Genomic DNA, 13,179 nt, shown 5'->3' with positions numbered 1-13,179 from the left:
TAACAAAGGAAACTACTTTGGGATTTGGTGCTTTTTATTTACAAAAGAAAAAACAATACAACAAAGTCTGACGCTAACAGCTGGGGACCTGGAGTGGGATGGTAAGCGGCAGGGCGGAGGGGAGAGGACGGTGGGGGCTCCAGCCCAGGAGCCAGGTTCTCCAGCTCCCCAGGGCTGCGAGCAGTGGGCTGGCAGCTGCTCTGCTGCCTCCCCCAGGCCCAGGTTCCCCAAAGCCCAAACTCCATGCCCCGAAGGCGGGCTGGGGCAGCACGGGGCACAGGGCCCCGCTATCATGAGTCACTGTGGTGTGATCTTGGCAGCCTCGGCCCGGATGAGGGCGATGAGATCCTGGTTGATGAGGAAGACGAACCGCAGGCTGGCGATCTGCAGAGGGGAGGGCAGAGGTGGCATGGGGCTCAGGTGCCCTGTCTGGCTCCCCACGCCCCCAGCTCTGCCTGCCTGCCTCCCCTCCTCACCTCCACCACGGAGTTGTTGCTGAGGCGCCACTTGGAGCCGCACAGCACAGGCCTCCCGTCGATGTAGATGGGCCGCCGGCCCTCGTTGGCGATGAAGAAGTCACCGTTGTTCTTGAGCTTGATGACACCTACACAGCAGAGGGACACGGGGGGTTGGGACGGGGAGGCGGTGGCCCTGGGGAGCTAGGAGGGAGGCATTCACACCACTCTCTGCTGTTACCTTGCTTCCGTGAGATCTTCCAGGCAGGACCCTCAAGTGACAGGTCCACGTCGATCTGGTTATCCTTGGTCGCCCGGCCCAGGGTAATCTGGGGAGGACGGCAGGTGAGGGCTGAGCCCGTGGGACGGGCAGCACCCACAGGCCAGGGAACAGGATGACACCCAGGCAGGGCTCTGTGGCGGCCTCACCTCTCGTGAACGCATCAGGTAGCGCACCATGCGGCCCCGCAGCACCGCCAGCGTCTGGTTGTCAAAGTCTGGAGAGCTCATGCCTGGGGTCAAGCAGTCAGAAGGGGAAGGTGCCGGGTGTGGGCCACGGGATGCAGGAAGCAGGGCATGGGGCGGAGCCACCGCCGGTGCTCACCTGTGATGCTGTCCACCAGCACCTGCCACTTGTGCAGCTCCTGCTCCAGCTGCCGGATCTCTCGCTTCTGGCGCCGGTCAGCCACCGTCAGCTCTGGGGGGCAGGGGAGGCAGTCAGGGGGGAGCAGCCCTAGGGCCACGGCAGCCTGCGCTGCAGCCTGTCCCACCAAGGCACACTCACCGTGTTCCAAGACCTCATCGCGCATGTCCCTGTGGGGGAGAACAGCTCAGGCTCAATGGGGTGGCCACAGCCCCTCCTGACAAATGACCCAAGACGCTCTCTGCCCAGCCCTGACTGAGCTCCATCCTGGGCGGACAAGGGCGTGGCACGGGGCCACAGGAGATGGGCAGTCTGCAGAACCGGACCTGGCCACTCACTTGAGCTTACTGTCGTCAATCAGGTCTTCGGCATCAGAGAAGTTCAGCACTTGGTCCCCCTTGGGCAGTGGCTGCACTGAACAAATGACAGAGGAAGGTGAGCACCCGGCTATTCCATGCAGCTGAGCACACAATCCGACCCGGAGCCGGAACAGGAAAGAATGGAGACCGGATTATGCAGGCTTGGGCTATGTGGAGAAGGTGCTACTCCTGACTCCATTTTACAAAGAAATGGGTACAAGAGGAAGGTTAAACTGCTTGACCGTCCCCTGAGCCAGAGCCAGGACTGCCAGTGGGAGCTGCTCCCTGTGCCACGCCACATGCTGCCAGGCACCTCCTGATGAGGTGGGGTGGAGGGACCCAGAGAGTGCGGCACAGGCAGGGAGCTGTCCCGCCTCGAGACGGCTTCCTGCAGGGCCGTGAAATCAGTTTCATTATTTTAACAGTGAGACATCTGACAGGCTCCCTGACAGCCTCTCAGTGTTTTTTCCTTCCTGATGAAAACATGCAAGGGCCCGGGGCCCCACATCCCAGGTGCAGTGTCTTCTGGGTGGTATTCGCGGCCGCAAGGCATGTTCTGTCACAGCTGTGCAGCCCTGGCCTGTAGGAGCCTCCTGTGCCGGGAGGCAGGGGACAGGGCAGTCGGCTCTGAAGCCCTTTCCTTGCCCGGGCTGCTTGAACTCCCTGGTCTGATGGCTAACGGGGCACCACCCATTCTCTGAACAGCAAAGGAGAAAACACAGCCCCCACACACTGAGTCCTAAGAAGCACATCCTTATGGCAAGGACATTCTGCCAGAGACGGTTCACTCCCTTCTGGCAGCTCAGGAGCCTGGTCGTAAGGGGAAGAGCGCCACCACCAAGCTTCCTTCCCAAGTGGGGTGGAGAGCCACACTGCCACCCCAGCAGCTCAAGTGTGCCGCACAGGGCACTTGGAAGTCAGCTCCCCGGTGTCACTTGGGAGACCTGCCCACGTCAGTCAGCAGGGAGGGAAGGCAGGAGGCCCACGGCTGCAGGAGACAGATGCACTGGGTGTGGGGCCCCATGGGGTTTCTCAGTAGTCTCAGGGTTGTGTGTGGCAAGTCCTGGCAGAGGTGAGGTGGGAGAGGGAAGCAGGGAGAGCGCCACGGGGGCACAAGGGCCTGGAGACAGGCCTGATCGGCCAAGGTGGGAAGGAGAAGGAAGGGTCAGTAGTGCGGGCAACAGCTGGAACATCATCCATGGAAAAGATTCATGTGCTATTCACGGTAAGGTGAGAGTCGCCCAGGAGAAACAAGCAGGTGATGACTCCAGGGCTTGGCTCTGCGCCCAGGGCTGCAGGCTCCTTGGGCCGCCTGCTGCGCTGCCTCCCATCGCATGGTGAGGTGGGCACGACCTAGAGCCCCCAGCCCCGGCCCGCTCCTGGAGGGTTACCTGTCTGGTCCTCAAGCAGGTAGTACTGCTTCATGAGTTGCCAGTGTGCCTGCAGGGCCTTAGCCGTCCGCGTCAGGTAGAAGGCGTCTGGGTGTCTGTGCAGCAGGTCCTGGAAGGTCTCCAAGGTGGGCTGGCTGCTCTGTGGGGCCAGAGACAAGCTCCAGGCACCAGATACTCTCCCTCTGCCTTGCCAGCCCTGCCCCTCAGCGGAGCTCCCCAGGAGCCTGTTGGGGGTCCTCCTGAAGGCCCAACCACTAAGGCCCCTGAGAAACACACGGCATGTCAGCGTGGGCAGGGGTGGGGACGGCATGTCTGTGGTCCCATCTTGTCCTTTCGCAGGTGGCCCAGCTCTCACCCCACCCTGGCCCTCAGCCTTACCGAGCCCACTTTACTCAGCAGCTGCTCCTCTGCCTTGCTGAACAGGGCCTTGCTCTGGATGGCCGCGATTGCCTCCGGGTGCAGCTGCCTCATGGCCTGGCAGGCCAGCCTGAGCACAGGAGGAGAGGCGGTAAGGGGAGGCAGCCCCACCTCCTCCCCCACACCTGAGGACCCGGGTAATGCACAGCCTAGGGCCAGGCCTCAGAGCAAGCCCACAGCACAGCCCCTGGGGCCTCAAGGGCTTTGGGAAACCACAGCTCTGGCTGCAGCATAGTGCTGCCAGAGGCTGCAGTAAAGACGGTGGCAGGAGCATGAGGCAGCCACCCGAGCTCCGCAGACGGCCTCCTAAGTGGCTGAGAAGGACAATGTGTACGGCATGTGCCCGGCTTGGCCTGGACACGGGGAGTGGCCCAGGTGCTCCTCGCCGCCAACGTCTGGGAGATGAACTGCCACGCAGCACCCAGTGGTGGAACTGCAGCTCCTGGCACTGACGTGGGAGCTTGCAGGTACCTGGTGGCACTGCGCCAGGAGGTCAAGGGCAGGGACTGGGTGAAGCTGGCCACTCAAGCCCTGGTCCTACGCTCTCCACTCCTGGGGCCAACTCTGGGGTCCCCAGAACGTGCCCCCTGCTAAAGCCAACCACACTCACTTGGAGATGACAGGATCGTAGAGCAGGGCATACCAGCGCTCCTGGACCTCACGCAGAGTGAAGCGGCAGCTGAACTTCACGCCCAAGTGGACAGACGTCAGGTCGTTGGTCTGCAAGGCCCGGAGGGGTTCATTCCAGGATGGCCCTGGGCCCCTTTCCGGGCCACCCACAGGGCCTCACTGGGGCGGGGGTGGGGTGGGGGCCCACCTGCAACACAGCGTTGATGAGCAGGAGGTCGTCAGCTGGCTTCCAACGGCCTAGGTCCTTGGTCACCTGGAGCGGCTGCTTGCTCTTCTTCACGCGCTTGGTGAGTCCTGGGGCCGGGGCGGGGCTGGGCGGCACGGGCGTGCTGGGGGCCTTGGACACCTGGGCCGAGGTGAGGAGCAGAGTGAGCCCAGAGCTGGCCCCAGTGCACTGGGGGCTGCAGGCCCAGGACCCCGTCCATGCAGCAGCAGCCCTGCCCCCGGCCCCTGCTAGGAAGCAGAGGCAGCGAGCTCAGCTCCCTGTCACCCAGGCCCATCCCTGCCAGCTAACCGCTGCACAAGCTTTGACCATATGGGGTCTGCTGTGAGCTGGGGGCACCCCAGCCACAGCGTGGAGGGTGGGTGGGTGGCGAGGGGCCGGAGCAATGCCACCTGGGGGTTATTTTTACACCCTGCCAATGCTGGGAACAGGCTGTCTGCTCCCAGAATAGATGCGCGCTCCAGGCCTCCCACACGGAATGTGATACAGGATGCACTGGCAGGTGGGGGAGTTGCAGCAGAAAGCAGGAGGGAGAGGAGCTGGAGGAGCCGGTTGGGAGCAGGGCAGGAGCTCACACTCAAGCAGCCAGGTGCCTCAGTGGGGCTCTTGGGGATACGAACCCCGGCACTGCCCCCACCCGTGCCTCTCAGCCCCTCACCTTCTTCTTCTCACTCGAGGAGGGCTCACTCCCGGAGCAGCGCCCCGGCTCCACCCCGCTGGCCCCCTTGGCCCGCGTGGAGGACTTGGCCAGGCTGCTCTCCACCAGCTCATCATCGAACTTCTTCCTCTTGATGAACCTGCAGCAGGACCTGTCTGGTGAACACTCCCAGCCCCTCGCTGATGCCAGGCACACATAAGTGCTAACTGCTCCCACCCACCAGCCAGGACCACAGAGCCCAGCCACGCCACAGCGGCCCTCTGAGATGACCCGAGGCTAAAGGCTGGGAGTGACTTGGCAGGGACAGGTAGAGCACAGGCTTTGCTTGGGGCTGCCAACCGAATGCCATGGCTCTTCCCCCTGGCCATCACCTGGCCCGCCAAACCCTACCTGGAGGAGCTTCTCCGCTTCGGGATGGTGCCCAGAGCCTGGGAGGAGGACCGCTTCTGCCCTGCCAGTGACTCCTCGTCCTCCGAGCGGCTGGCAGCGCCGGATGCCATGAGGGACGACTCTAGAAGCCCCTGAGAATCTGCAAGGAGAGAAGTGGCTAGCTCAGGCCGTGCAGAGCTGAGCAGAGCCATGCCCCCTTTGGGGACCTCGCCTCAGCTGGCCCTCCCCTGCCCCCTTGGCCCTTGGGGTTTTAAGGCCAGAGATCCCATTCCGCTCGGCCTGGCCCCGACCTTCCGCACTGGGTCATTCTCCAGGTGCCACGTGTCGTGTGCAGCACATGGTGCTCAAGTCAGAGTGGTAAGGCGGAGCCACTTGGCAACAATCCTGCCAAGTTAATGAGTGCTGCTGCCCAGGGGGAGGTGGCAAGGCATGGGCAGGACTCAAAGACACATGTGCTGGGTGCCTGAGCATCCGGGCACTGGTCTGGCCCCTTACTACCTTTGTCCATCCTCTCACAGTCCCAAAGCCACGGGTTCCACACCACAGGGCCAGGAGGAAGGGTCCCACAGGCTCATCCACGGATTCAGAGCAGGTGGGCGGGGAGGCTGAGAGGTGAGTCTGCAAAGTAGAAAGAGAGCTACCTGAAGCCCAGTCCCACCTCCTGGTCCTGGCTCAGGTACCCCGCAGCCCCACAAGTGGAAGGGGGTACCAAGTCAGCTTTACTCTCAGAAACCAGGAGCCTTAGAGACGGATAACAGCTGGAGAACTACAGATCCCAGAAAAAGGAACACCCTGGACCAAGGCCAGGGACGGGGGGCATGAGCTCCACACACACACCCCTACAGGAAAAGGCAGCGGGAGTGAACCCTAACCAGCCCATCTCAGTGGCTTTTATTGGCAAGTTACTGATATTTTATGCAGGCTAAAACAAACACCAAACCAACACACACCAAAAAGCCCAGGTTGGGTACTTCACACTTATCCCCCAACAGGGGTCTCTGTTCTTAGGGGCCACCCCAGGCGACACGAACCCCTGAGACGAGGGGACAGGACTCGGGCCAGGCTGCCTCAGGGGCTCAGGAGTGGAGAGCGGGAAGTGGGTTCTAGAACTCCTGGATCCACAGCCTGCCGGCGGGACGCGAACCCGCACACTACCCGACGCCACCCCCGCCTTCCCACGCCGCAGTGCGCACGCGCGACACCTCCCGGGGGGACCCCCCCCCCGGCCGCTCCAACCGGCGCATGCGCACACACCGGAGCGCTCCCGGGGCGGAGCCCCAAGCCCGGAGCTTTTGTGTGGGGTGCCGGTCGTCCCCGCGGCGCTCCGGGAAGCCCCGCTTCGCCCTCACGTTCGCCCTGAACGCCCCGGGGCCAGCCGCAAGGTCTCACCATTCCTACGCTGCCGGCTCCAACAACTCGGCGGCGACGGCAGCTGCCGCAGGGCCAAAGGCGGCTTCCGTGAGGCGCATCTACTTCCGGGCCGGGACCGGAGGGCTGGGCGATGCCTTCCGGTTCGTCCTGTGGGCGTGAGGGAAGGGGGCGTGGCCATGGCTGCCAGGACAGTCCGAAGGAGAAGTTCCCTCCGGGGCGTGTCGTGGATGGTGGGCGCTCGAGGGCCCGGCGGCCGGGGGAGAGGAGGGGGCTCGAGCGCTGGCCAGGTGCAGGAACCTTAGAGGGCGTCCCGGGACCGAACACGCACTCCCCCTGGTTGCACGCACCTGAGGGGCGAGCCAGAGCATGCAACAGCTCAGTGTCCTTGCTGTTCAAATAAGATGGAGCTCCTACTGCACTTATTTCCTGCGAGAGATGGCCGGTTTTCTGATGTGGCGCGCTATGATTTATGGAGGGCGGTGTTTGAGTCCTTGGGGAGCGCAGTCTGGGAAATGGCAGAATGACCCAGTGAGAGGGGACAGCGTGGCCGTATTGCCGTGTGGCTGGAAGCAGAGTACAGGAGAGAGAGAGAGAGGGGTTATGTCAGCCCTGTAATTCACAGTATACACTGTGGTTTGTATTTTTTTTTAAGGGTGTATTTGAGACTGGTACCTTGGCATAGCAGGCTGCCGTCCTGCCATCCTATATGGACACCATTTAAGTCCTGGATTTTCCACTTCTGGTCTGCTCCCTGCTAATAGCCTGGGAAAGCAGCAGAGAACGGCTCAAGTCCTTGGGTTTCTGTGTCCACACAGGATACTCAGATGAAGCTCCTGGCTTCTGGGCTAGCCCAGCTCTAGCTGTTGCTGCTGTTCAGGGAGTGAATCAGCAGACGGAGAAACTTTTTCTCCCTAATGGCACAGTTACAAAAAAGTAGAGACACAGAGAGCTTTCTTTTGATGATTCATTCCCCAAATGGCTGTGCCAAGTCAAAGCCCAGAGCCAGGGGATTCCTGTGTCTCTCACACGAGGGGATGGGGCCCGAACAATCAGGTCATCCTCTGGTGCTTTCCCGAGCGAGTAACCAGGGAGCTGGAAGGAACGGGGAGCAGCCAGGACTTGAACCAGTATCCCATGGGATGCTGGCCCCTTGACCTTTGTTCTTAGTAAATAGTCTTAAAGGATTGTAATCAAGGGCATCCTATGAAATGATTCACTTTTTTTTATTTGCAAGTCAAAGAGGTAGAAGAGGAGAGGCGTTGATATTTTCTGTTCACTGATTTACTCCCTAAATGCCTGCAACTGCCAGAGCTGGGCCAGTCCAAGGCCGGGCACCTGAAATGCCATCCAGGTCCTTGTGGCGGAAGGTGGGGACGCTTGTAGGCCACCACCTCCTACCTCCCAGGGTTCATGTTTACAGCCAGCTGGATCAGAAGCAGAGTAGCCAGGGCTTGAACCAGGTACTCTGATATGAGTTGCTAGTGTCCCAGTCGTACCAAAAACCCACCCTGGTTTAATACTTAAAACTTCTAATTTTATTTAAAAGATGCGGAGGTTACAGCTCTACATAAGGCATGTTCTGGGGTGGAGTGGGTGGCGAAGGGAAGGCTGGGAGAAGGCAGAATATTCTGTGTCTGTGGGAAGAGAAAGAGCCCTCCTCTGCATTGCCAGTCCTCATGTAATCTTGGGAAGGGGAGTGGTCTCCTGATGCCACCCCAAGTCCCTGGGGAGAGGAAGTAGGTCCCTGGGGGCGAGGTCACTGATTGATAGGTGGGTGGAATTTACAAGGGCAGAGGGAGTGTGGCTTCTGGCTCTGACCCTAAGCTTCCTGGTTACCTGTCCCAATTCATCCCTCCCTTAGAGACGGATGTCCTGTGCAGTCTGAGGACTGTTGAAGGGTGCAGCCTGATCCCATCTTCTGTGGTTACATGCTGCTGAATAGGGGCATTGGCCTTGCCTATCCTGGGTTTGAAAAATTTCATCTAATGGATAGTTCTCACAAGCTGGAAGACTTCTTTCAGTGCTCATGGCTACATTGTCATCAGTTCTCTGAGGTGCTGTTGGCTTCTTTGCACAGGAGTCAGCTATGTAAGTGGTCTCATCAGGCAACATGTGAGCCAAGGTTAGATCACACCCATGAGTTCTGGTCCCTGAGCTCGAAGTCCCGACATGTCTGGGGCCAACATGAGATGAAAGAACATGTTGCTTGCCAACACCAAAAGCCTCCCTGACAAGGCAGGTGCAGCGACCTGGCCCCTGGATGCTTGCAGCTCCGGCCCCATAGGTCCCTCTGCCTGGCCCACCCCCAGTTCTGGCTTTTGCACCTGCCAGCAGGAGCAGTGTCTGGCCCATGACTTAATTCTTAAAATGATGCCTCTCTGGTTGCCTGTGCAGAACAGATTGTAAAGGGCAACAGAAAGCAGAGGTTATTGTAGCCGTCACAGTGAGTTAAACCAGGGTGGTTTAGCTGTGATGTGGGGGCAGCGGAGCTGGACAGGAAATGGTGACCGCCATGTGTCTTGCTGCTAGTTAGCTGAGCGATTACATGTCCAGGATAAGACAGACTCCTGGTCTAAGAAGCAGTGGAGGGTAGATAGCCCTTCAGAAAATATGCAGCGTCTGACCCTGTCTTACTTTCTGCCGTTTCCTTCCTAACTCTCTCGGCTTGCATGCTCCTGGGTATTCCTATTGAAGTGGAAACATGCTTGTTTCCTGCCTTTGTTCAGAGTCCTCCATCTTCCTCAGGTTAAAACCTTCTGGCCCCTTCTCTCTTTGAGCTCATCTTTTTCTCTCAATTTCCCCTTGAAACATTCTCAGCTCTTTGCTTTCGCCACCCCATCTTGGCTTAGCCTGCAGTATTCTCTTTTCTTTTTTAAATAGATTTTACTTATTTGAAGGGCAAATGGCACAGGGAGAAACAGTAAGATCTTCCATCCACTGTTTCACTCCCAGAATGGTCCCAGTGACTTGAGAAATCCAGGAGCTTGGAATTGACATGCGCCGTCATCTGCTGCCTTCCCAGGCGTATTGGCAGGGAGCTACACCAGGCCCCTGGGACTCAAACCAGCACTGGAGCATGGGACACTGGTGTTGCAAACAGTGGTGGAATGTGCTACACCACAGTGCTGGCTCCAGCCCTTATTATTTTCTATCGTATGATGTCATTTACTTACTTGTTTTCTGTGTGTTATAGGGCCCACAGCAGTAGAATATGAGTTTTGTGAAAGTCAGTGTTTTATCTGTCTTGTTCCTTGCTGTAGTAGGTGCTTTAGCAGATATTTGTTGAAAGAATGTCAAATAACCTTACTGCCAAGGAGAAAGCTGGGTGGACATTATGCTGCAGTGGGTTACAGATCCACCTACACTACCTATTCCTCTTCCCATCCAGCTTCCTGCTAACGCATCCTTGTATGTACCAAAAGATAGCGCAAGTCCTTGTATTGCTTCTACCCATGTGGAAGACTCAGATGGAGTTCTAGGCTTCTAACTTTAGCTTGGCCTAGCCCTGGCTGTTGCAGATTTTTGGGTAACATTAGCCAGCAATATAAGATTCTCTCTTCCCTTCTGTCTGTTACTCGGCCTTTAAAATAGACAAAAATCCAGAATAAGTGAGCATTTAAAAAAAGAAGTCTATGGGGGCCTGGCTCAGTAGTCTAGCAGCTGAAGTCCTCACCTTGCACGCACTGGGATCCCATATGGGCGCTGGTTCTAATCCCAGCAGCCCCACTTCCCATCCAGCTCCCTGCTTGTGGCCTGGGAAAGCAGTCAAGGACGGCCCAATGCCTTGGGACCCTGCACCCGTGTGGGAGACCCGGAAGAGGCTCCTGGCTTCAGATTGGTGCAGCTCCAGCCATTGCAGCTGCTTGGGGACTGAATCAACAGACGAAAGATCTTCCTCTCTGTATATCTGACTTTACAGTAAAAGTAAAATAAATCTTTAAAAAAAAGATTTTTTTGTTCTTAGGGTTTGGGTGTTATGATTGCCTGCTAGGTGGTCTGTGGAAAATAGTTCCTTCCTCCTGCCATCCACACATGCAGAGAAGGCTGCCCTCTCTGCCCTGCAGGGACCAGTCAGAGGGCCCAGGATCTTTGTACCACTGTGTAACTTCTGTATCTAAGATTCCTAGAGGGTCAACTGAATGGAGCTCTCAACCCAGACTTAACTTTGGATTCAAGATGTAGTGGAAGTCAGCAGGTGTCTTCCTGGATAGCCGCACGCTGCTTTATCGCTAAGGGAACAAGAAGCACCTGAAGAAAGTCTCATACACACAGCCTGGAAGCCTGTCACCAGCAAGACTCCAGGAAACATTCCATCTCTTTCTCTTAAAAAAAAAAAAGAGAGAGAGAGAGAGGGAGAGAGAGAGAGAGAGAGAGAGAGAGAGAGAGAGAGAGAGAGAGATAAGACAGACAGAGAGAAAGAGATCTTTCATCCACTGGTTCATTCTCCAGTAGCCACAATGGCTAGAGCCAAGCTAATCCAAAGCCAGGAGCTTCTTTTGGGTCTCCCACATGGGGGAAGGGTCCCAAAGACTTGCTCTATCCTCCACTGCCTTCCCAGGCCATAAGCAGGGAGCATGGATCAGAAGTGGAGCATCTGGAACTCAAACCAGTGCCCATATGGGATGCTGGCATTGTGGGCAGAAGGTTATCATACTATACCACAGTGCCAGCTCCACAATGCAATTCAAGTCTGAGGTCACCCCAGATGAGGTTTCTTGTGGGACTCCCCAAATAGGCCACGGGATTCAGACTCCAGTCACAGGGAAAATCACAGGATGTGTGGTCCAACCTTGGAGTGCTTGTGCGGATGCCTGTGCAGTGGTCAACATGTCCTAATCATTTGGGGGACATGATGACCAGTTCACCTAGGCCAGCAGAGACCATCAAGTGCCTCATCAGAGGACAGAAAGCTGAACAGGTTGGACAATTCTCTTAGCCAAGCTTTGCATCATCTTGGGTTTGTGGATGCACCAAGGTGGACCTTGTCAACCAACAGACCTTGGAAAGATTTTCTCAACCCTGGAGTAATGAGGCAAACAACTTTTCAAAACTATCAAAACCACCGAAGTAACACCTTTGGAACACTCCTCCCCACATGGGGGTCCCTAGGGTGTCATCAAAGGACCACCCCTCATTCCCAGGTGCTGATGTGGTCTGACAGCAAGGAGCAGCCATCTCTCCTTCCTTCCAAGTGGACACAGGAGAAAAAAAGCCTGTCCCATCCGCCTTCTGTGGTACTTCCCCCTTCCCCCTAATCAGAAGTCCGCTTGAGCACATCCCTCTCAACCTTGTAAACAATATTTAAAAGAAAATTTAAAAATGGGAAGTATAACCTATCAGGATCATAACTGGTAACTCATAGGCAACAGACTTGAATCAGCGTTAGACAATAGCAAAACTACAAAGGCATATAGAGGGAATCAGGAGCAATTCTAACAACCTCTTAACAGGAGGTCAAACACATAGAGCAGGGGGGACCCCAGAGTGGAGCAGGAGGACAGGAGGAGGCTTGTATCCCAACCCTGGAGACTCCCAGATCCTCACCAAGGACTATCAGTGCGAGCACCAAGGACTACATCCCTACTGCCAAGGAGACCACGGGGAAATGGAGTGCTTTGGAGGCCAAGAACTCTGAGGTCACCCACCCCCATTTGGATCTACCACATGGGATGGAAGAAGCCCAAGTCCTGCCTTGCAGGATCCAAAGTCATTGGAACAACAACCAGGAGCACTGAGCGGTCCACAGAAACAGAAGAACAGTAAACTTCCTTTGGGACTAGGGAGAGGAGCTTTCTCTGGTCCTTGCCTGCTTCCAACTTTGGGTCCCCACCCTCTCCTGTAATGACCATCAGGATCACTCCAGAAACCCCTCAAAACAAACAAACAAACAAACAAATAAACTAGGATAGACAGAGAATAACAAGGAAAGCTTAGAAACAGGAAACGGTCAGCGGGGATGCACTTATAACTCACTGGGTGGGACACAAAGATCAGTTACTCCTCACTGGGGTATGGAAGATTTCTCTGCACACCCCTACTATAACTGTTCACCTAAACTGTTGACATATGTCTTGTTATAGAGTTAGACTACCCAAAAAACAGCCAGGTTCAGAGAAACCATGCTTCAATGCTATAAACTGCTAAATACTAAAACTAGAATAGTCATGAGACAGCTGAATGGCGATCTATAGCCATTTTAAGGTGTATAGAACAGGGTTGAATATAAACCAAAATGGAAATGTCTATGAAGAAGTCACAGGTTGTGGTTGAGAACCTGCATTTTGCTATTAACATATTGGTTAATCAATACCATGTCAATCAATGCCATAATGTTGTAATTGGTAGTAAATATTATGTTGGGGCTTTTAATTGATTGGGATGATACTCTGCTGGCTCTACCTTCAGACCAGAGATGGTCTCACCAAGAAACCATTGAACTTACCAGGACAATAGGATGCTGGACTGTATGCTTGGTAAATACCTCCAATGAAAGAATCTCAACTGAATTTGAACTGTGGAAATGCAATAAGGTGGAGCAATCCACCGTGGGGGGAGGGTTTGGGGAGGGGTGGGGGGAATCCCAGTGCATATAAAAATGTGCCACATAATGCAATGTAATTAATAAAAAAAAAAAAGATAGTA

General features: G+C 56.2%; 1 protein-coding gene across 1 annotated transcript; it reads right to left on the bottom strand.

The window, feature by feature from the left end:
* Positions 1 to 16: 16 nt before the first annotated feature.
* MCRS1 (microspherule protein 1) lies at positions 17 to 6,681 on the bottom strand. The gene is made up of 15 exons (XM_004598990.2): positions 6,556 to 6,681; positions 5,665 to 5,784; positions 5,167 to 5,305; positions 4,777 to 4,915; positions 4,083 to 4,241; positions 3,876 to 3,985; positions 3,227 to 3,335; positions 2,849 to 2,987; positions 1,437 to 1,512; positions 1,240 to 1,268; positions 1,060 to 1,152; positions 885 to 967; positions 697 to 784; positions 477 to 604; positions 17 to 384 (listed from the first exon to the last, which is right to left on the bottom strand). The coding sequence occupies exons 2-15, from the start codon at positions 5,672 to 5,674 to the stop codon at positions 298 to 300; spliced, it is 1,389 nt and encodes a 462-aa protein (XP_004599047.2). The 5' UTR covers positions 5,675 to 5,784; positions 6,556 to 6,681; the 3' UTR covers positions 17 to 297.
* Between the last annotated feature and the right edge of the window lie 6,498 nt (positions 6,682 to 13,179).

Source organism: Ochotona princeps, chromosome 15, assembly GCF_030435755.1.
Source record: "Ochotona princeps isolate mOchPri1 chromosome 15, mOchPri1.hap1, whole genome shotgun sequence".
Classification (NCBI taxonomy): Eukaryota; Metazoa; Chordata; class Mammalia; order Lagomorpha; family Ochotonidae; genus Ochotona; species Ochotona princeps.
The sequence above is the reverse complement of the archived record's forward strand: the minus strand, read 5'-3'. Positions and strand labels throughout refer to the sequence as shown.

What these genes read in the sequence shown, in the direction of transcription:
- MCRS1 (XM_004598990.2), bottom strand. An exon ending in CCTGCTTGAGGACCAGACAG is followed by an intron (nt 1,513 to 2,848) that starts GTAACCCTCCAG and finishes TCATTTGTTCAG; the next exon opens with TGCAGCCACTGCCCAAGGGG. An exon ending in CGATGAGGTCTTGGAACACG is followed by an intron (nt 1,153 to 1,239) that starts GTGAGTGTGCCT and finishes CCTGCCCCCCAG; the next exon opens with AGCTGACGGTGGCTGACCGG.